We start from the raw sequence: 22,725 nt of genomic DNA, 5'->3' as shown, positions 1-22,725 counted from the left end.
CTAAGGTGCTACTGGACAATTTCTTATTTTTTAAAATAATTTATTATTTATACCCCGCCCATCTGGCTGGGCATCCCCAGCCACTTTGGACGGCACCCAACAGAATATTAAAAACACGATAAGACGTCAAAAACTTCCCTAAACAGGGCTGCCTTCAGAGGTCTTCTAAAAGTCAGATAGTTGTTTATTTCCTTGACGTCTGATGGGAGGGCATTCCACAGGGCGGGCGCCACCACCGAGAAGGCCCTCTGCCTGGTTCCCTGCAACCTCGGCTTCTTGCAGGGAAGAAAGTGCCAGAAGTGCTGCTGTTTCTTTACCTGAATTGCTCTGACCACAGATGCATTTGTGGAAAACATTTGTATGATTAAGCCAACTGGGGGCGCAGGGTGGCGCTGTGGTCTAAACCACAGAGCCTCTTGGGCTTGCCGATCGGAAGGTTGGCGGTTCGAATAACCCGCAACGGGGTGAGCTCCCGTTGCTCGGTCCCTGCTCCTGCCAACCTAGCAGTTCGTAAGAACAAAGTGCAAGTAGATCAATAGGTACCGCTCTGGCGGGAAGGTAAACGGCGTTTCTGTGCGCTCTGGTTTCCGTCACGGTGTCCCGTTGCGCCAGAAGCGGTTTAGTCCTGCTGGCCACATGACCCGGAAAGCTGTCTGTGGACAAATGCCGGCTCCCTCGGCCTGAAAGCGAGATGAGCGCCGCAATCCCATAGTCGCCTTTGACTGGACTTAACCTCCAGGGGTCCTTTACTTTACCTTTTTTTTAAGCCAACCACAACTAGAGGGGGAACCCAGCAATACTAGGGCATTGTCGCCCTTTTTTGCAAGTTTCCCCAAAGCCGTTATAGATAAGAAGCGATGGAAGGAGTTACCTTTGGCTCACCAGAGGCCCTCTCAAGTATATCTCTTCCGCTTTCTTGTAGTCGATATGGTCCACGGCTGAAATGGCATAGATGATGGCCTGGGGGCGAAGAGAAAGAAAATTTACAAGTATATTCGACACAGGATGGCGCTGTGGGTTAAACCACAGAGCCTAGGACTTGCCGATCAGAAGGTCGGTGGTTTGAATCCCCACGATGATGGGGTGAGCTCCCGTTGCTCAGTCCCTGCTCCTGCCAACCTAGCACTTCGAAAGCACAAATTGCAAGTAGATCAATAGGTACCGCTCTGGCAGGAAGGTAAACGGCGTTTGCGTGCGCTGCTCTGGTTCGCCAGAAGCGTCTTAGTCCTGCTGGCCACATGACCCGGAAGCTGTACGCCGGCTCCCTCGGCCAGTAAAGCGAGATGAGCGCCGCAACCCCAGAGTCGGCCATGACTGGACCTAATGGTCAGGGGTCCCTTTACATTTTATGTTTGACACATTCATGAAGGGTTCTGGAATGCAAAGGAAGGGCTGTGGCTCAGTGGTTAGAGCACCCCTTTTGCATGCAGAAAGTTTGATCTCCAGGTAGGGCTGAGACCCTGGAGAGCCGCTGCCAGCCAGTGTGGGCAATATTGACTGAGGATCTAACTAAGAAGATCAAACCTCTCCATTCGGAAGGAAATCAGCCCTGAGTGCTCACTGGAAGGACAGATCCTGAAGCTGAGGCTCCAAGACTTTGGCCACCTCAGGAGAAGAGAAGACTCCCTGGAAAAGACCCTGATGTTGGGAAAGATGGAGGGCGCAAGGAGAAGGGGACGACGGAGGACGAGATGGTGGGACAGTGTTCTCGAAGCTACCAGCATGAGTTTGACCAAACTGTGGGAGGCAGTGGGAGACAGGAGTGCCTGGTGTGCTCTGGTCCAGGGGGTCACGAAAAGGCGGACATGACTAAACAACAACAACAAAGGATCCCATGTCCAGTCCATGGCAGCATTTTCAGGGAATCTGTGAAATCCCGGAGAGCAGCTGCCAACCAGTGCTGGTAGCACCAGTTCAGGCAGCTCCTTGTGTCCCAACTCCTTAAAAAAAAGGCTGTGATTTACCTCGGGGAACAAGACGTCCAAGATGAACTTGATGCTGTCCCTCCTCACTTCGGGTAGCACCTTGGGGTCTGCCTCCTGGTAAACCCGTCGCAGGTAGTTGAGAACCAGTTCCTGTTGGTGGTCGTCCTCCAGGTAAACTTCTATGCAGGGCAGGTACGGCCGGGCGACGACAAAGTCGCTGAGCCAGCGCGACGGCTTCTTGCTCCTTAGGATGGAGCGGAGGTGGTCGTCCGCCCCCTTGGACTTCACGATGAACTCGACGATGCGTTCGTTGGCCTTGTCCCGGGCAGCACGGGCCCGATCTGGGAGGACTTTCCTGGGGGGCTTAGCAGGCGACGGCTCGGACGGCGACTCACCCGGGTCCGCTTCCTCCGCCTCCGGAACGTTCTCCTGCGGCGGTTTGTGGAGGACGCCTGTTCGGACGGAGTAGCCTCGGGGGGAGGAAAGCAGACGGCAATGTCACAGTTTCTCCCCCCCCCCAATTTTTTTTATTGGTTTTCACAATATTATAAACAGACAAACAAACACACAAGACAAACAAACATAAATCAGAGCCTTATTGGAAATTACGCTTATTAACTTTGTTAAGTGACTTCCTCGCTTCCCCTTGGTTGAATTTCATTGCATGTCTTTTTAACGGTTTTCCAGATCCCAATTCTTATGAGATTTAACTTAAACATTAACACCCTTAAATCTTCACCTTATGGAATTGATATGTTTAATTCCATAAGGCAATGTCACGGTTTCTGCGGGAAGGCAGAGAAAAGAGCCCGCCTTTTTCTCAGGTATTATGGACAAAAAATCATTCATTTATTGAATTTATAAACTGCCCAATACCGGATGTCTCAGGGTGGTTCAAAAAATAAATAAATCACAATATATAAAATAAAAATACACCCCTCAAAAGAGCCACGTTTTAAAAGGGTATGGGGTGTTGATCAGGTCAGCCAAAGGCCAGGTTAAAAAGGAACGTTTTAGCCTAGTGCCTAAAGGTGTATAGTGAAGGCGCCAGGCGAACTTCCCTGGGGAGAGCATGCCACAGACGGGGAGCCACTGCAGAGAAGGCCCCGTTCTCGTGTTGCCACCCTCTGGACCTTTCGAGGAGGCGGCACACGAAGGAGGGCCCAAATATTATGTTCCTTCTTCCCCATCCCTCCGGTGAAACATCGAAACTGGACAGGAAGGGACACGCTATGGAGAAGAAACACGTGGACAGTACCCATTTTGCAGGAGAGGAGACTGACAACGGCTAGGACTTGTCTCACTGCCCCAGAAGGAAAATACCTACTGCAGATCCACGTCCCAAGAAGCCGCAGACCCCCAATCCCCCAAAGGAACTTTTAAAAAAACAAGAGAGAGACAGAAGACAGAAGAGCAACGTCCAGCCACTTCTGATTGATGGGGTCTGTGTGGAGAGGGTAACAACGTTCAGATTTCTGGGCATTGAATTACAAGAGGATCTGTCCTGGAGTGTCAACACAAGGGGGCTTGTGAAGAAGAGAGACTGTACTTTTTGAGAATACTAAGGAAAAACCATCTTCCGCAGAAACTGCTGCTTGCCTTCTATCACTGTGCCATTGAGAGCGTGCTCACTTATGTGTGTGGTACGGAAGCTGTACTACCCAGGACAAGATGGGGTTGCGCAGGGTTGTTAAGGCAGCAGAGAGCATTGTTGGCTGCCCACTCTCCACCTTAGAGCAGATTTATGCCACAAGGTGCCATAGGAAGGCACTGGACATAGTAAGAGATCCATCGCATCCTGGTCACTGTCTCTTCGAGCTCCTGCCGTCGGGACGGAGATACAGGACGATGAAGACAAGAACGAGTCGACTTAAGAACAGCTTCTTCTCCAGAGCGATCTCGGCCCTGAATGGGAAGCCCGGACTTTGAAAGTCATCGAATCTCCCTTGCTGTATTATACTGTATTGTTTAATTAGTGTTTTTATGGAGCAGTCAAGTAATTTCGCTGTCCCCGAAGGGAGCAATGACAATAAAGATATTATTATTATTATTATTATTATTATTATTATTATTATTATTATTAAATTGGGAGACAGTGAGGTCTTTGGCTGTGTGTGTACATGCAAAGGGAACCTTCTTTGATTTTGTTCCTTCCTTAGGAAACTTAATCAAAGCAGCGCGTTTTAATAGGCAATGAACTACTCACTCATCTCGTGGGCGTAATACTCCAGGAACGACCCCGTGAAAGATTCACAGCCTGGGGACAGGAAGAGAAGAGGAAGGTTTCTTGAATAAATCCCATTTTGCAGATATCAAGTTACGTCACGCCGTCGCAGAACTTTGTTCCCAAGCCGACCATGGATTTAAAAGCAAGGCTTGAGCGGTCATACATTGAGTGAACTTCTGCACTGTCTCTTTGTCACACTCTAACATTACCAAACGCCACCAGGTTTCCCTTTACAGTCTCCCTTGCAATATATGGTTCTGATGGCTTATTCGTATCTTATTTTCTTCTGATGGCGTTTGTACGGTTTCGTCATGGCCTTTGGGCTGGTACAGTGGTACCTCGGTTCTCGAACGTAATCCGTCCCGGAAGACCGTTCGACTTCCAAAATGTTCGAAAACCGAGGCGCAAAGGGCTGGCTGCAAGTTCAACTGGAAAAATTGAAAAGCACGCAGCGGAAGTCGTTTGGCTTCCGAGGTGCGTTCGAAAACAGAAGCAATTACTTCCGGGTTTTCGGCGTTCGAAAACCAAAACGTTTGGCTTCCGAGACGCTTGAAAACCAAGGTACCACTGTACAATAAACTCTTATTTACTTACTGACAGCCACAAGGCTATTCAGTGGGGAGGGGGGGAGGGAAGAGAGATGGGGGATGGGTCTGGCTCTGCTGAGAGAGTCTCCGCTTCAATCTCCTCCTCCCCTTGAACTCCCCCAACCTGGCCATTACAAGAGCTTGCTTTCTTCCTCCTCCCTCCCAGCTTCCCTTTCCTTTTGTGCGGCGCCTCTGCGGCGGATTTTACACAATCAAGAGGTATAAGGGGCTTTATGAAACAAATAAAGAGAAAGACATGGAGCTGCAGACAGGAGGTGTGATGGCCTGGGATTCGCACTCGGAGACTGAACCTGAGCAATCCCAGCCTGCACAGGAGCCCCCGCCTCCAGAACCACCTGAGCCGGGGCTGGGGCTTAAGCCTGAAGGGTCCTCACCTGTGCTGGGTCCTCAGGTGAGTCTGCTCTGGCTCCGGAGGTGATGGAGGACCCGTTGCCTGCAGGTGCTCCACTCTCAGCCCCGTCAGAGGAAACTGAGGTTGCCTCTGGGTCCGGTCACCCTCCAGCCTCTCCTGAGCTGCAGAGACTCAGGGCAGAGAGGCGGAGGGAACGAAGTTCCCGCAGGAGGAGTGCTCGTCTCCAGAGGATCGGGGCCGCCCTATGCCTCGGGGCAGATAAAAGCCGGCCAGCCCCAGTCCCAAGAGCAACAGTGTTGGTTGCTAGTTCCTGCCTGAAGCCTGTCCTGCTTTCCTGCCTGAGCTCCTGACCCGCCTTGGCTCCCTGCTTGCAGGCCTGTTCCTGACTTCACCCGACTCCCTGCCCTGCACCCAGCTTCAGCTACTACGGACTGCCTCCACGTTGCACCTTTGACCACGGACCGCATTTGGACCTCGCCTCTCGGGTAACCCACGGAACCAGCACAGGAAGAAACAGAATACAGAGTTCTTTTGCTGCTGGAAAAAGAGGACACTCCCCCCCCCCAGCCCCACTCCGCTGGCTAAGCTTACCTACTCGAACTAGGTAGTCTGTTATCAACTTGACGCACCAGTCGATACCTTGAGGGTGACTCGCTTTGGCTCTGGCCTGGGGGCAAAATCATTGAAAACGGAAAGGAAACAGAATATTATCTCCCCTGGGGAACACAAGCAATGCTTTTTGTGGAAGACACAAATGCAGAGCCGAGACCAAGGATAATGCCTCCCCCCCCGCCCCCGAAGCTCACACCTTTGCCGTTTAAAACTTACTATCAGTTTTCCCTTCTCCTTGCATTCGTAGTGTTTCAGGTTTCTGAACGAGGTGCAGAAGCTGCAGGGGGAAGGCGGAGGGAAAGGGATACGACGGCTTAGCAAGTGGAAAAATCTTACTGACGGCCGCAAGAACACAGATGGCTAGATGCTGGAGAGAAGCAAAGCGTTTTGGTCAGTGGTTCCCCAATGGTTTTTTGGGGGGGCTCTCCCCCTTTGGTTCTCTAAAAATCACCCACACCAGTCCCTGGAGGGGACAAGGAGAAGGGGATGACAGAGGACAAGATGGTTGGGCAGTGTTTTCGAAGCTACCAGCATGAGTTTGACCAAACTGCGGGAGGCAGTGGAAGACAGGAGTGCCTGGAGTGCTCTGGTCCATAGGGTCACGAAGAGGCGGATACCACTAAACGACTAAACAACAAGTCCAAAAATTATTGGCTCCAGGTGTACGGGATCAGGTTCAAGGTGCTGATTTTAACCTTTAAAGCCCTATACGGCCAAGACCCTCGTACCTACGGGACCGCCTCTCCTGGTATGTCCCATAGAGTAACTTAGGGTCTTCAAACAAAAACGTCTTGGAGATCCCGGGCCATAGGGAGGTTAGGCTGGCCTCGACCAGAGCCAGGGCTTTTTCGGCTGTGGCTCCGATCTGGTGGAACGCTCTGCCACAAGAGACTAGGGCCCTGCGGGACTTGACATCTTTCCGCAGGGCCTGCAAGACAGAGCTGTTCCACCAGGCCTTTGGCCAAGGCACTGTCTGACCCCCCTCCTTTGGCAACCCTCACAGAAGTCTAGCCCAATGGTTGCCATTAATCTGATTTGAACTGATTTTATAATGAAATGATTTTAGAATGTTGTATCATTTTGCTGTTGTTAGCCGCTCTGAGCCCGGCTTTGGCTGGGGAGAGCAGGATATAAATTATTATTGTTGTTGTTGTTGTTGTTGTTTGCTGTTGCTGTTGCTGTTGTTGTTGTTGTTATCTATTCAGCAATGGGTGAGAAGGTTTTCGAATTCAGACCTACACCCAACACTCCTTGCTGAGAAAGGAGAGCAGAAATACGTAGCTTTTTTTCTGCCGTTGCCTGTAGGAGCAATTTAGAGAAAGCTCTGTGAACATGCCGGGCATCAGAGCAGCTCAGCCAATGGGTGATCAGAAGCCAGACCGGGACTGCATTTAAGCTGCACTTACCCTTTGGATTTCACGCTCAAAGTGTCCTGGATGAGGATGACGTTGGCTTTCCTGGCTTTCTGCTGCACTCTTTTCACCTGCCGGGAAGAGAAAACCCCTGTTTCATGCCTACCCCATCCCCTCGCAGGAAGGACGGGAGAACAGCCGCCTTCCACAAAGATGCAACAAGACAGAACGTTTTTATTCTTACCACTGCAGGCCAAAAAGGTTGTCTTGGCATTCTGCACCAAACCAGCATCCCGGCTTTGAGGGTACAGGGCTCTAAAGGCAGAACGGAAACAGAGGTTGGAGGCTGGAACGGGGAATTTCCCTTCCCTTCCAGGTTAAGGCAGTGTGGTGCAGTGGTTAGAGTATCGGACTAGGACCTGGGAGACCAGGGTTCGGAACGCCACTGGGCCATGGGGCTTGCTGGGTGTGGGCCAGCCACAGCCTCTCAGCATAGCTGTCAACTTACAGATTTGAAAATAAGGGACCAGCAGCCTCGGAAATAAGGGATCAGCAACCAAAATAAGGGATTTTCGGAGCACAGGTATGTTCGGCTTCTGAGCCCCTCCGAGCCAAAGGCAGAAAGCCCAGCCAACAGCCAAACGAAGCCTCAAGCGGTGGTTCCCACAGCGCAGCAACCCGGCAAAGGGGACGCAGCAAGGGAAACCACCGTCAGCTCTCCGCTGGGAAGCGCTGAGCAAAGGCGAGTCCCCAGGCAAGGCGGCCGATCTGATCGGCACAAGGCATGCAAGCTCCACCCCCCAGTCGTTCTTAGGCTCCTTATTGGGTGAGCAATGCAGCCAAGCAACACAGCTGGAGCCTCCCTCCTCCCTGGCCGGCAGGGAGGGAGGGAGGGAGAGGAGCTGCTTCCTTTGAAACCCGGGAAATTTAAGGGACATCATCAATAAGGGACAGCAGTGGGACATGGCGCTGGGATAAGGGGCTGTCCCTCCAAATAAGGGACGCTTGACAGCTATGCCTCACAGGGTTGTTGTGAGGATTAAACAAGGTGTACCACCTTGTGCTCAGTGGAGAGAAAGGTGTAATGGTAATAGTAATTTATTATTTATACCCCACACATCTGGCTGGCTTTCCCCAGTCACTCTGGGCAGCTCACAACAGGATATTAAAAACAAAACATCAAATATTAAAAACTTCAGATGTCTTCTAAAAGTCAGGTAGTTGTTTATTTCCTTGACATCTGATGGGAGGGCGTTCCGCAGGGCGGGTGCCACCACCGAGAAGGCCCTCTGCCTGGTTCCCGGTAGCTTCACTTCTCACAGTGAGGGAACCGCCAGAAGGCCCTCGGAGCTGGACCCCAGTTTCCAGGGTGGGGACGCTCCTTCAGGTATACTGGGCCGAGGCAGAGACAACTATCAGAGGGAGAAGGTTGACCGTTAGCGGGCTGCGTCACCACGGGGCAAGCCACTGCATTTTAGTTTTTGCGATCTGGACCAAACCAGGGTTGGATTTGAAACGTGGCCTAAATCAGATTGGGGTGCCCTGATAAGAAACGCACCCACCCCTTTTTACATGTGTGCCTCTTTTATCAAAAAAGGGAAGACTTGAAACGGCAATGGGTTGAAATATCAGATCAAGATTTCCCCTCAATGCCACAGAGAGGTGGATGGGGAACTCTTAGCAAAAGAGATAAGTGATGGGTACTGTACAATGTATGTATAAAAAGGTAAAGGTACCCCTGCCCGTACGGGCCAGTCGTGTCCGACTCTGGGGTTGTGCACCCATCTCACTTAAGAGGCTGGGGGCCAGCGCTGTCCGGAGACACTTCCGGGTCACGTGGCCAGCGTGGCAAAGCTGCATCTGGCGAGCCAGCGCAGCACACGGAAACGCCGTTTACCTTCCCTTCCCGCCAGTGAGCGGTCCCTATTTATATACTTGCACCCGGGGGTGCTTCCGAACTGCTAGGTTGGCAGGCGCTGGGACCGAGCAACGGGAGCGCACCCCGCCGCCGGGATTCAAACCGCCGACCTTTCGATTGGCAGGTCCTAGGCGCTGAGGCTTTTACCCACAGCGCCACCCGCGTCCCTCAATGTATGTATAGAAGCACTTAAAATTGCATAAATAAAAGTTTCTGTGATCCTGCCAGGGGAGATATTACAGAGGGTTCTGACTGGTTCTCAGGAGGTGTGGGGTAGTGGTTACAGATTGCTGGACAGATTCCACACGAAAAACGCTTTTGTCCCTGTGGAGATGGCAGTCCCGAATCGGTGGCGCATGCCCTTCTGGCTTGCACTCTTGATAAAGACTTGAGGAATGAGATTATCACCCCCTTTTTTGTTGTCCATTCCGGGTCGCCCAGCCACTGCCCCAGTGTCCTTTCTCTGGGCAGATCCAGATGAGCAGGTGACAGCAAAGGTGGCAAGGTTTTTCGCTGGGGCAATCGGAATAAGATCCGCCATTTGACCATTGATTCAAAACCCCAAAATGTATTTTATAGAACTGACTTTTTATTTCTATTCTTTGTATATCGTACAGTGGTGCCCCGCAAGACGAATGCCTTGCAAGACGGAAAACTCGCTAGACGAAAGAGTTTTCCGTTTTGGAGGTGCTTCGCAAAACGAATTTCCTATGGGCTTGCTTCGCAAGACGACAATGTCTTGCGAGTTCCTGATGGGTTTTTTCCCCTCCCCCCCTTTTCTAAGCTGCTAAGCCGCTTATCAGCTGATCTGATCAGCAGATAAGCCGCTAAAAGCAGCTAAAAGCAGCTAAAAGCCGCTAATCCGTCAATGGGCTTGCTTCGCAAGACGAAAAAACCGCTAGACGAAGAGAATCACAGAACGGATTCTTTTCGTCTTGCGAGGCACCACTGTACTGTTGTTTTATTGCTATGGCCGACGCAAATAAAGATTCGTTCATTCATTCATTGCCTGGCCTAGGACCTGAGAAAGACCGCGGTTCAAATCCCCGCTCAGCTGCCTGCAGCTCCCTAGGCGTGAACCTGGCCAATCGGCACCTTACAGCCTGACATACCTCTCAGGGCTGGCGGCCAAAGGCCAAACGCTCCCCGCGCCGGCTTTAAAAGGTTAAGATTGGGCTGGGAAAAACGCCGGTGCGTCTGGGCCATGCTGAAAGATGGAGAACGGGCCTCACCTGTGTGCAAAAGGATGCTTGGGAGTTCCTCATCCTCATCATCCCTGGAAGCTGGGCTGTGACTGTACCTCCCAATGGGGCTAAGCCGCAGGGAAGAGGCAGGTGCGAATCCTGTCCAGAGGAAAAGGCGTTAATCAATTTCAGCATTTACTACAGAGTACTGAGATCTTCATCACCTTGCCAACAAAGGTCCGTATAGTTCAAGCCATGGTTTTCCCAGTAGTGATGTATGGAAGTGAGAGCTGGACCATCAAGAATGCTGATCACCAAAGAATGGATGCTTTTGAATTCTGGTGCTGGAGGAGACTGCCTCATGGAACGCTCTGCCTCATGAGACCAGGGCCCTGCAGGATCTGATCTCTTTCCGCAGGGCCTGTAAGACAGAGTTGTTCCGCCTGGCCTTTGGGCTTGGAGCCAATTTGATTCCCTCCCCCTCTTTCTTTTTCCTTTCTCCTCCTGTGATGAGGCTGCATTTTTATATTTAATCTTGTTTTTAAGATGTATTCATTCAACTTGCTTTTATTATTGCTTGTTAGCCGCCCTGAGCCCGGCCTTGGCTGGGGAGGGTGGGGTATAAATAAAAATTATTATTATTATTATTATTATTATTATTATTATTATTATTATATCTCAGGGTTGTGGGTTCGAGTCCCACCCTGGGCAAAAGATTACTGCATTGCAGAGGGTTGGACTAGACGATGATCGTGGTCCCTTCCCAACTCTACAATTCTAGGATCAACGCCATTGCAACAAACACCTTCCTCCGCCCTGCCAAAGGACGCAAGCTACCGTATTTTTCGCCCTATAGGACACACTTTTTCCCCTCCAAAAATGAAGGGGAAATGTGTGTGCGTCCTATGGGGCGAATGCAGGCTTTCGCTGAAGCCTGGAGAGCGAGAGGGGTTGGTGCGCACCGACCCCTCTCGCTCTCCAGGCAGAGCATTGGAAGCCCGCGGGAGTTCGCGCTGGGCTCCCACGGCTTGCGGAGAGCTGCCTGCATCCCTGCGGATAGCAGCCTGTTCTGGGGGCTGGGGTCGGGGGAAGCTCGGGCATCCCCCGCCCCAGCCCCGCACCTGGGGGGGGAATAATTTTTTTTCTTTATTCCCCCCCCCCAAAAAAAAAAACTAGGTGCGCCCTATGGGCCGGTGCGTCCTATGGGGCGAAAAATACGGTACCTTCTTCATCTTCAGAATCCAGAATCTGGAACTGCTTCACGCTGAAGGACGCATCCTCCCTCTGCCCCGCCTTGCCTCCCGAAAGAGACTCCGCAGAAGAGTTCAAGTCCCCCGGATGACTCCTTCCTCGACTCCGTTTCTGCCGCCTTCCCTTCGGGCGCCTGCTGCCGTTGGGGCCTCTGCTGTATCTCCCTCCTTCCTCTCCACTGGCTGCTTCAGCCGAAAGGCACCTGGCGGGGGAGCCCAGCAGTTTCTTCCGCACCCCGGGCCCCGCGCCCGACTTCGCGAACCTGGCCCGGGGCTTTCGAGAGGCGGCCGCCGGGGTGCTCGTCCTGTTTGGCGAGGGAAAGCCGCTGCCCTTGCCAGACCTGCCCCGAGACTGGCAGCGCCCCTCGCCCCTCTCCTTAAAGGACCGCAGCTGCCTCCGGCCAGCGTCAGATCTGGGCAACGGTTCCTGCTGTTTCTGGGGGGTGACGGTAGGTTCGGTTGCTGCTTCGGAAAAGGAACAGTTCTGGCCAGCTGCCTCTCCCAAGTGTTGTGGTTTAGAGATGGGAGATGCCTTGGAGCCGAGGCAACACTCGACGGTACTCTCTCTGATTTCTCCCTCGTGCGGGTCCCTTGGAGACTGGAGCTGGCGACACTTTGCCGGACGCCCCAGCGACGTTCCGGCGGGGGTGACCTTCCGGGGTGACGCTTTTCCTTTCCGCCCCTTGGGTGACACGGAGTTTCCGCTCATGATATCCAGTGCCTTCCGCAGAGCATGCCGGTAGATCAGCTCATCTATGACTTTGCGGTTTTTCTTGCTCTGACCTGTTGAGATAATAATAATAAAATTTTATTTATATCCCGCCCTCCCCAGCCGAAGCTGGGCTCAGAGCGGCTAACAACAGTAAAACGATACCACATTCTAAAATCATTTCATTATAAAATCAGTTCAAATCAGGTTCATGGCAACCATTGGGCTAGAGATCTGTGAGGATTGCCAAAGGAGGGGGTCAGGCTGTGCCAAAGGCCTGGTGGAACAGCTCCGTCTTGCAGGACCTGCGGAAAGATGTCAAGTCCCGCAGAGCCCTAGTCTCCTATGACAGACTGTTCCACCAGATTGGAGCCACAGACGAAAAAGCCCTGGCTCTGGTTGAGGCCAGCCTAACCTTTCTGTGGCCTGGGACCTCCAAGATGTTTTTGTTTTTGTAAAGGGGACCCCTGACCATTAGGTCCAGTCGTGGCTGACTCTGGGGTTGCGGCGCTCATCTCGCTTTATTGGCCGAGGGAGCCGGCGTACAGCTTCCGGGTCATGTGGCCAGCAGGACTAAGCCGCTTCTGGCGAACCAGAGCAGCGCATGGAAATGCCGTTTACCTTCCCGCCGGAGTGGTACCTATTTATCTACTTGCGCTTTGAGGTGCTTTCGAACTGCTAGGTTGGCAGGAGCAGGGACCGAGCAACGGGAGCTCACCCCGTCGCGGGGATTCGAACCGCCAACCTTCTGATCAGCAAGTCCTATGCTCTGTGGTTTAACCCACAGCGCCACCCGCATCCCTGATTACTATTATACAGGCATTTAAATGTGTTTTTGGGAAGAAGGGGTTATTCCCCCCCCCCTGCTTTAACTATTTATTCGTGTTGCTCACTTGTGTTGTTAACTGCCTCAAGATCTTTTTATGAAGGGTGGTACAGTGGAACCTTGGTTCTCAAACGGCTTAGCTGACGATCAAATCGCGACAACCTGAACGCGACAAACTCGGAAGGAAATGCTTTGGTTTGTGAACTTTTTTCGGAAGACGAACGTCTGACGCGGCTGTCGGCTATTGTTCCCGGGGCACCTGCGCGAATCGGAAGCCGCGCTTTGGTTTTCGAACTTCCAGAATGTAGCATGTTTGAGAACCAAGGGGCCACTGTATATAAATCTAATAAATCATCATCAATCGTTATAAAATAATTCTGGATCCCAGTCCCTGGAAGAGATGGGAGGAGAGAAGGCTCTTATGGTCAGGTCGTGCCCCGGGGGTTACCTTCTGAGGCGTTGGCTTGGCCACTTAACCGAGAGGCGATGCTGCTGATGTCCTCCTCCTGCAAAGGTTTGACGTCTGCGTGGCGTACAACAATCCTTTTAAGAAGTGAGAGAAAGCGGTTAAACACCCCCACCATAAGCGAAAGGTAAAGAACCCCTGGACAGTTAAGTCCAGTCAAAGGCGACTATGGGGTTGAGGCGCTCATCTCGCTTTCAGGCCGAGGAAGCCAGTGTTTGTCCGCAGACAGCTTTCCCCGTCATGTGGGCAGCAGGACTAAACCGCTTCTGGCGCAACGGGACACCGCGACGGAAACCAGAGCGCACGGAAACGCCGTTTGACTTCCCGCCGCAGCAGTACCTATTTATCTACTTCTGCTGGTGTGCTTTCAAACTGCTAAGTTGGCAGGAGCAGGGACAGAGCAACAGGAGCTCACCCCGTTGCGGGTTATTCGAACCGCCGACCTTCCGATCGGCAAGCCCAAGAGGCTCAGTGGTTCAGACCACAGCGCCACCCACGTGCCCACCCCCACCATATCGTAGTCCCGTCCAGCAGTGTCAACTGCAACAAGGGAGCTTGAGGTGCTGGACGTGCAACTTAACTGTTTATTCAGGCAGAAAATTTCAACCAGAAGGTTTCTCGGCGTGCTCTTCGGATCTTGTCGCCTTCTGGAAGTCCGGCCGGCGGACAAAACCTGAAGGATTCAGGAACGCAACATCCATTTTTTAACATTAAGGTCCCACAGGGCAGGTCTCAACAAAACAGAACGGTGTAAATACAAGAAAAAGATGGGGGTCCCACTAATAATAGAGGTGAATAATTACCTTTACTTTAAGTAATCTTATCACTTGAAATAGAAGAGTGAACATTTAATTCTGGAATAGCGATGGGGGTCACAGAATGGTGCCTATGCGTCTATTTGAAAATTGTGGATTTTTTTTTTAAAAAAAGTGATCCTGGAAGTGTTGTGGGTACCCAGGCCTAACGTGGAAGCGAAAACATAAGTTGTGTTCTTTTTCTCTGCGCTATTGTCATCGCCGTTACCATTTGCGCGCAAGCTAATTTCAACTCCAATGCAGGGAACCGTAGGATACAGTTCACTTAATGCTGATATTCCACATTTATTTGCGTGGAACTTACTTCCAAATAAACGTGCTCAGGATTTCAGTCTTAATATTTTTCTCTTATTCCTTTCCTTTTCTGTGAACCGCCATGAGACCTCTGGGTATAGGACGGTATATAAATTCAACAAATAATAGATAAGAAGAGGAGACATATCTGGTTTTTAAAAATTTATTGAATTATAACCTGCCCTTTCTCCTGAAGGAGCCCCAGTTGGCAAAAGCAGGTTCACCTTTAAATAAAGAAACACCTTTAAATAAATAAATTGGCTGAGGGGCCGCAGGAAGCCGCTTGGGCCCCGATCCAAGGGGGGAGGGAGGCCTGCTGGTGGGACAACCCATCAATGCTGCCAGAGACCCCCTGCTATACCTCGGGGGGAAATACCATGGGTATCCTAAACTTCCTCAAACATCCTGACATGGCATAGTAGTAGTAGTAGTAATAATAATAATAATAATAATAATAATAATAATAATAATAATAATTTATTATTTATACCCCGCCCATCTGGCTGGGCTTCCCCGGCCACTCTGGGGGGCTTCCAAAAAAATATTAAAATACTATAATACATCAAACATTAAAAGCTTCTCTAAACAGGGCTGCCTTCAGATGTCTTCTGAAAGTCTGGTAGTTGTTGTTCTCTTTGACATCTGGTGGGAGGGCGTTCCACAGGGAGGGGGCCACCACCGAGAAGGCCCTCTGCCTGGTTCCCTGTAACCTCACTTCTCGCAGGGAGGGAACTGCCAGAAGGCCCTCGGCGCTGGACCTCAGTGTCCGGGCAGAACGATGGGGGTGGAGACGCTCCTTCAGGTATACTGATATACTGATCGCCTTCCCATAGCAGCCACTGGTAGAGATGGGGAGCAGAGCAAACAGAAAGGAGATAAAAAGGTCCCGAGCTTTTCAAATTAATATCACCTTTGCAGGCCACCACCGTTTCTTCCACGTGCAAAGGATGTACTTTGCCTTCTTCATGGTTGCCGTTCATGGAGGATAGCGGGCAACCGAGGATTTGAGGCGAGGGCTGGTGACCGCCAGGGTTCAAGGATCTGAAAAGACAAAATATCCCATTAGCGCGCCTTCGCTTGTAAAACGGTGATTCCTGCATTGCACGCTTGGAGTCTCCGATTCTGTGAAAAGCAGCCTTGTCCAATGGAGAACCTAAGAAGAGCATAACTGGATCAGGCCAGCCCAGTGTCCTGTACTCACATCAAGACTCTCATCAAACCTCATAATGATAATATCAGTAATAAATGAACCTAGATATCTCCCACCAGCGCAATAAAGCTCCTTTGACTGTTTTTTTATCCTATGAACTGATTAAGGGCGGTATGTTGTTGTTGTTTAGTCGTGTCCGCCTCTACGTGACCCCCTGGACCAGAGCACGCCAGGCACTCCTGTCTTCCACTGCCTCCTGCAGTTTGGTCAAACTCAGGCTGGTAGCTTCGAGAACACTGTCCCACCATCTCGTCCTCCGTCGTCCCCTTCTCCTTGTGCCCTTCATCTTTCCCAGCATCAGGGTCTTTTCCAGGGAGTCTTCTCTTCTCATGAGGTGGCCAAAGTCTTGGAGCCTCAGCTTCACGATCTGTCCTTTAGACCACAGCACCTCCTGCGTCCCTTAAATTTTTTTGTGTTGTTATTGTCCATGGAGTTTAATATGGTCTGAAGCTGAACATCAAAAAAACCCTAAGATCATGGCCACTGGTCCCATCACCTCCTGGCAAACAGAAGGGGAAGAAATGGCTGCAGTGAGAGATTTTACTTCCTGGGCTCCATGTTCATGGCAGATGGTGACAGCAGTCGCGAAATGGATGCTTTTGAATTGTGGTGCTGGAGGAGACTCTTGGGAGTCCCATGGACTGCAAGAAGATCCAACCTCTCCATTCTGAAGGAAATCAGCCCTGAGTGCTCACTGGAAGGACAGATCGTGAAGCTGAGGCTCCAAGACTTTGGCCACCTCATGAGAAGAGAAGACTCCCTGGAAAAGACCCTGATGTTGGGAAAGATGGAGGGCACAAGGAGAAGGGGGCGACAGAGGACGAGATGGTGGGACAGTGTTCTGGAAGCTACAAATATGAGTTTGACCAAAGTGCGGGAGGCAGTGGAAGACAGGAGGGCCTGGCGTGCTCTGGTCCAGGGGGTCACCAAGAGGCAGACACGACTAAACAACAAGAAGATTGTGCATGCAGCTTGCAGGATACGGCCCGGCAGGGACTGGGTGCAAATTATTGCATAGACTCTCTCTGCCTTCCCTAGGAGTGGTCTGACCAGGGCAGAATAGAGAGGGACTATGAAATTAAAAGACGCCTGCTCCTTGGGAGAAAAGCAATGGCAAACCTAGACAGCATCTTAAAAAGCAGAGACATCACCTTCCCGACAAAGGTCCGTATAGTTAAAGGTATGGTTTTTCCAGGAGTGATGTACGGAAGTGAGAGCTGGACCATCAAGAAGGCGGACACGACAAAACAACTAAACAATAACAATACTGAATCTAATTATTAATAATAATAAATAATAATAATAATAATAATAATAATAATAATAATTAATAATAATAATAATAATAATAATAATAATAATAATCAGGGAGGGGATTTCAGTCCCCCCACCCCATTTTCTTTGAGCCCCCCCCTTACCACGTTTTCTTGAGACAGGTACCTCATCCACCCCTTTTAGGGGGGCTGCGTGAGGGTCGAGGGGCGTATTATGGGATGGGGAACTCTCACTTCCTGGAATGATAATAATAATAATAATAATACAGCCATAGGTTTTCGTCACCAACAGCTCCCTCCTGTTTAATTCCTTTTAAACTACAGTGTTGTTATTAATTCATTATTTACCTCTGGCCCCTGACAGCGAGGAGGTGGAATTGGGGAGGCGGGATTCGAACCTGCCACGCCTCGGGACCGTCTAGATTTTGAAGGGGGTTTCGTCCTCCCTCTTCCCTTTTGGTCGTCGACGCGAGGTTGACAGGCCACGCCCCTCGCCCCTCTTCCTTACTCCCTTCCTCGCCGCTGATTGGAGGCTTCCTTGCCTCGCCCCGCCTCCCCTCTCTCCGCCCAGCCAATCCGCGCGAGGGATTCACCCGCCCCCCCTCCCACTTCCCACGGACTCCCGACTTACCTCACCCAACCGCCTCGACTCCCGCGAGATGCGCGAGCGACCAATCAGAACGCGGTAGGTGGGTGGAGGGGGGAGGGGTTTAGGGGGTCGCCATGGCGGCGGCTTGTCTGCGTTCCGCCTCCAGAAGAGCTGAGTGCAAATGCGGAAAAAGGTTTCTTTCAGCTCTCTGGCCAATCAGGATGGAGAACGTGACGTCACTCGGGCAGCTCCCGTTTCCAGCTCCGCCCCTCGAGGTCTGTGGCTTTTGCGCTTGCGCTTTCCCCTTCCTGGCGCGAGGAGGCTATTTTTTGACCAACGGTCGTCCGCGCGCGCTTTGAAAGCGGGCGGAGAAACACCGGCCAATCGGGGCGGCGTTCGGCTGCGCCGCCGCTTCTGATTGGGCACGGCCGCCCCGCTCCGTCATCGTTATGCTTTCCCGCCTTTTTCGCCCTCTGAGGGAAACGCTTTTACCTTTTTTTGACGCTGTCATGGTGGCTTGAAGCTCCATGTGGGACGCAGGATGAGACCCTCCCTGCCCACAGCCTGTGTCACCAGTGATATATGCTCTGGTCGTCTCGCGCTTAGACTACTGCCATGCTCTCTCTGTGGGGCTGCCTAGGAGGTGACCCATAATAATAATAATAATAATAATAATAAAATTTATTTATACCCCGCTCTCCTCAGCCAAGACCGGGCTCAGGGCAGCTGACAACCAATAATAAAACTGAAGGGACTGTAGCCTTATGAGGCTTTGCCCCCGGGTGGGAAAAATATTGCGCCTGGGAAAGGGAAAATGGGAGTCAACAGACACTCAAGGAATAGTTTCGGAGAAAAGCCTTTTTATTTCGACCATCCATGAACTGGTGGAAGGAGCAAGTGTGGTAAGTCACAAAAAGCATGCATGAAGTTCACAATCCTGTGCACATGCATATATACCCCTTTCCAGCTCCTTTCTCTTTTTTTTTTATAATATTTTTTATTAGTTTTACAAAAGTTTTTATAACAGACAAACACAAAAAAGAAAACAAACAAACAAACAAGTATAATTTCATAATGTCATTTCATAAACTTCTTTCCTCGGACTTCCCCATACCTCCCCTTTCTGCATCCTCATGTCCAAATTTTATAGCAACTTATAAATGTTTTTTCCAACTCTAATTCGTCATAGTCCTTTCTTATTCTAATCTTATATTACTGCAACCCTTTCTCTCTATAGAATCTCGACATTCTAAACTTCATCAAGTTTATAGTAGTCCTTAAGATAAATCTTGAATTTCTTCCAATCTTCTTCCGCAGTCTCCTTTCCCTGGTCTCGAATTCTGCTCGTCATTTCCGCCAATGTCATATAGTCAATCACTTTCATCTGCCATTCTTCCACGGTGGGTAGATCTTGTGTCTTCCAATACTTTGCGATCAGTATTCTTGCTGCTGTTGTTGCGTACATAAAGAAAGTTCTATCCTTTTTTTGCACCAATTGGCCGACAATGCCCAAGAGAAAGGCCTCTGGTTTCTTAAGAAAGGTATATTTAAATACCTTTTTCATTTCATTATATATCATCTCCCAGAAGACCTTAATCTTCGGGCATGTCCACCAAAGATGATAAAAAGTACCTTCAGTTTCCTTACATTTCCAACATTTATTGTCAGGCAAATGGTAAATTTTTGCTAGCTTAACTGGGGTCATGTACCACCTGTATACCATTTTCATCACATTTTCCTTTAAGGCACTACATGCCGTAAATTTAATTCCGGTGTTCCACAACCTTTCCCAGTCAGCAGACATAATATTATGACCAATGTCCTGTGCCCACTTAATCATAGCTGATTTAACTATTTCATCTTGTGTGTTCCATTTCAACAGCAAGTTATACATTCTTGACAAATTCTTAGTATTGGGTTCTAGCAGTTCTGTCTCAAGTTTTGATTTTTCCACCTGGAAGCCAATTTTCCTGTCTTGTTTAAAAACCTCCGTTATTTGATAATAGTGGAGCCAATCTTGTACTTTGGGTTTCCAGCTCCTTTCTCCTCCCTCAGGGGTCCTGCCCCATGATGTGTTCCCCTGAGCATGTACAGAAAGCTGTCTTGGGACTATTGCGGACTCTTGGCAGGAAAGGGGGTGAGGGGGGTTTCCAGAGTGTCCCCGTTGTTTCATTCTGGTGCTTTGGCATGGCAAGTTGCAATGCGGTTCTTTTTTTTTTTTTCCAAGAACTTGCATTTATTTACATGCACAAAAAAGCAACCCAATATTATATTCAGAGCATCTCCTCCCCCCAACAGAAAAATAAGGGTGCTGGGTTTTCCACAGGAACATATCCCACCCTCCCTCACCCGCAAGGCTTGCTTCTCAAAGCTCCATTGACACAAACCAGCTCAAGTCTCCTCTTCGCTCAGCAACATGTTGGGTATCCCTTTAGTTATGGGAAACTCACGCCCAGTATCTGGGCATTTCAGCACACCTTCCACCACTTCCACCTCCATCAGCACATGATGGACTTTTCGAAGGAAATCCTCATTGCTCTCGAAGTCAGGGATGGGCTCAGGGGGCAGGTCTGATCGGTGACCCAAACTCTCCGCTGCCTCTACCAAAGCTGCCCATTCCACCTTGGGTACCATCCGCGCTGTGAACTCCGGGTTGAAATCAACATTGTTCACCTTCACTTCTGTGGCCTGGATACGAAGAGGGAATCCTCCACCGGGCCTCACTCCTCGCACGTGGGAGGTGAGCATGTTGTGCGTCAGGAGCTTCATGTTTTCAGGACAGCGGCCACCAAAGCATTGCAATGCGGTTCTGAGAAAGGCCTGAGGAGACAAGGGGCTCCGTTCTCGACCTCAGTGTTTTTCAGCCGCGAGATGTTGCCTGGAGGGAGGCGGGCGAGTCGGGCGGCGAGAGGCGGCGGCGGCGAGGAGAGGCCGCCCAGCGCGGGGCTCTCGCCGTCGGCCTGCCTGCCTGCGAGCTCGGCGGGCGGCGCCTCCGTCCGCAGCGCCCGCCTCGCGGCTCTCCTTCCCTGCCCCTGCCAAAGCTCACCCAGCCGAGCCGCGCTCTCCTGCCTGCCTCGCTTTGCTGCCTCCTCCCACCCCCAAAGCTTGGAGGTTCCCCGGCGCCGGCCCGCAGGTTTGACCCCCTTCTCACACCTGTTCGCGCTCCTTGCACGGGATGGGGCGGATGGGGAGGAACGGGGCTCGCCGCTGCCTCCGCTCGCCGGCGGTCCCGCGATTCTTGGCCTTTTGGCGGTTGGCACAGAAGGAAGGCAAGGGGGAGGGGGGGAAATTGAAACTTACACTTCCGTGCGTCCCTCCCGGCGTGACGCTGCGCGCTGACGTCACGGGGCCGTAATGGTGGTGCGCCTCGAGATTTTTTTCATCAAACAAGTGTGCCTTTGCCCAAAAAAGGTTGGGAAACACTGCTCTACCTTGTTGCAATCTTTTTAGTTACAGCAAGCGGAATGTTTCCGATGCTTAGCTGCTGAGAAAATGATTTTGAGAAGCTTTGAGCCTGCTTTGGTGGGGGGTGACTTCGGGCCTAGGTGAGGTCACCTGTCCTCACCTTCCTTCAGCTTGACTTCTGCTACACAAACCGGCTGCATAAGCAAAGCCTTCCCTTTTCTCAGTCCACGAAGGCTTAATGGATGGCCTTGTCCGTTCCGGGTAGAGACAGGCCTGGGATCTGGGTCTTATCTTGTCGATTGTAAATAATAATAATAATAATAATAATAATAATAATTTATTATTTGTACCCCGCCCATCTGGCTGGGTTTCCCCAGCCACTCTGGGCGGCTTCCAACAAAGATGAAAAATACACTAAAATGTCACATATTAAAAACTTCCCTGAACAGGGCTGCCTTCAGATGTCTTCTAAATGTCAGGTAGTTGTTTATTTCCTTGACATCTGGTGGGAGGGCGTTCCACAGAGAGGGTGCCACCACCAAGAAGGCCCTCTGCCTGGTGTAGAGCTTCCTGGACCAACCTTGTGCCCTCCAGATGTTTTTGACTACAATTCCCATCAGTGCCAGCATAGGATGGGCAAACCTGTCAGTTTTAAGTTTTCCTTCTGTTTCTTATCTTTTCCAATCTTAAGTTCAGTTCTCTCAGTTTGTATTCTCCCCCCAAACACAAAGTCCTCTTGAAGATTAATCATCATTTTGGTGTGGGTTTCTCCTAAGAGACACACTTCTGTATGATGTGTTGCCCAATGTACACATTTTTGCAGAGCAATTTTGCTTTCCTAGAATGTGGGGGGGGGGGTTTGCATGTCATTCCCATTAATATATGCATTTATAGCCACACTTTTTCTAAGGGTTTTCATTTTTTTTTGGTACACATTCCTTGGCTGGAGAACTGCATTGCAAAATCCGGAAATAAGTAATAAAGCCCATTTGTTCCTACTCACGGTCTATCTGAGAAGCTCAGCATGTGAAGAGGTTTGAGCTGGTTTGAGCCGCACAGCTTTCATCAGCCAGCTTGAGATCCTATACTGTACCAATACAGTGGTACCTCGGGTTACATACGCTTCAGGTTACAGACTCCGCTAACCCAGAAATAGTGCTACAGGTTAAGAACTTTGCTTCAGGATGAGAACAGAAATTGTGCTCCGGCAGCGCGGCGGCAGCAGGAGGCCCCATTAGCTAAAGTGGTGCTTCAGGTTAAGAACAGTTTCAGGTTAAGAACGGACCTCCGGAACAAATTAAGTACTTAACCCGAGGTACCACTGCAATTGAGGAGCTTTTGCCACTTTGTAACTCAGCCATGTTTTTCTTGCCAGTGCAACTTTTCTGACTGATGTATCCAAAAGCACACGAACCTGACCTGTGAAGGGTTTGCAATTTTTTTGTTTTGCTGTTTTAATTTTTATTGAAGTTACTTGCAAGACACATCTACTACTACAACAACTAAAACAAACGAATCCACCGCCATAACATTTAAAATGAAACAAACTTAACAACAGTACACTTCCAACAAGGAAAAAAACATAAAGAGAAATAAAAGACTTCCTTTATCCTGTACGCGGCTTCCTTATTTACTTCTTATAAACTGTTTGTAAGTTTTAACCAAACATGTGGTCCTTTCCTGTGCTGGAAGAAGAAGAGGGAAGTTTT

At 50.4% G+C, this 22,725-nt stretch overlaps 2 protein-coding genes across 2 annotated transcripts in view; both read right to left on the bottom strand.

Moving 5' to 3' along the window:
- Nucleotides 1-17,530, bottom strand: part of PWWP3A (PWWP domain containing 3A, DNA repair factor) — an 18,876-nt gene extending 1,346 nt beyond the window's left edge. The window contains exons 1-13 of the mRNA XM_082206388.1: nucleotides 17,371-17,530; nucleotides 15,449-15,579; nucleotides 14,011-14,102; nucleotides 13,412-13,506; nucleotides 11,402-12,211; nucleotides 10,227-10,337; nucleotides 7,321-7,391; nucleotides 7,131-7,207; nucleotides 5,941-6,001; nucleotides 5,704-5,779; nucleotides 4,132-4,182; nucleotides 1,965-2,395; nucleotides 872-960 (exon numbers count right to left, since the gene is read on the bottom strand). Of these exons, the coding sequence (XP_082062514.1) occupies nucleotides 872-960; nucleotides 1,965-2,395; nucleotides 4,132-4,182; nucleotides 5,704-5,779; nucleotides 5,941-6,001; nucleotides 7,131-7,207; nucleotides 7,321-7,391; nucleotides 10,227-10,337; nucleotides 11,402-12,211; nucleotides 13,412-13,506; nucleotides 14,011-14,102; nucleotides 15,449-15,505 (2,021 nt within the window). The 5' untranslated portion in view covers nucleotides 15,506-15,579; nucleotides 17,371-17,530. The remainder of the gene's footprint in view (nucleotides 1-871; nucleotides 961-1,964; nucleotides 2,396-4,131; nucleotides 4,183-5,703; nucleotides 5,780-5,940; nucleotides 6,002-7,130; nucleotides 7,208-7,320; nucleotides 7,392-10,226; nucleotides 10,338-11,401; nucleotides 12,212-13,411; nucleotides 13,507-14,010; nucleotides 14,103-15,448; nucleotides 15,580-17,370) is intronic.
- A 2,319-nt stretch (nucleotides 17,531-19,849) lies between these two features.
- On the bottom strand, nucleotides 19,850-20,401 carry LOC309523191 (multifunctional methyltransferase subunit TRM112-like protein). Its single transcript, XM_082206955.1, has one exon. It carries the CDS (start codon nucleotides 20,378-20,380, stop codon nucleotides 20,003-20,005), a length of 378 nt encoding a protein of 125 aa, XP_082063081.1. The 5' UTR covers nucleotides 20,381-20,401; the 3' UTR covers nucleotides 19,850-20,002.
- Nucleotides 20,402-22,725: the final 2,324 nt, after the last annotated feature.

Source organism: Podarcis vaucheri, assembly GCF_965113315.1.
Source record: "Podarcis vaucheri genome assembly, chromosome: 18".
Taxonomy (NCBI): domain Eukaryota; kingdom Metazoa; phylum Chordata; class Lepidosauria; order Squamata; family Lacertidae; genus Podarcis; species Podarcis vaucheri.
Note: the sequence above shows the minus strand (reverse complement) of the source record. Positions and strands in the feature narration are given on the sequence as shown.

Excerpts from the sequence above, each read along its gene's own strand:
- LOC309523191 (XM_082206955.1), bottom strand. The coding sequence starts at position 20,380 with ATGAAGCTCCTGACGCACAACATGCTCACCTCCCACGTGCGAGGAGTG.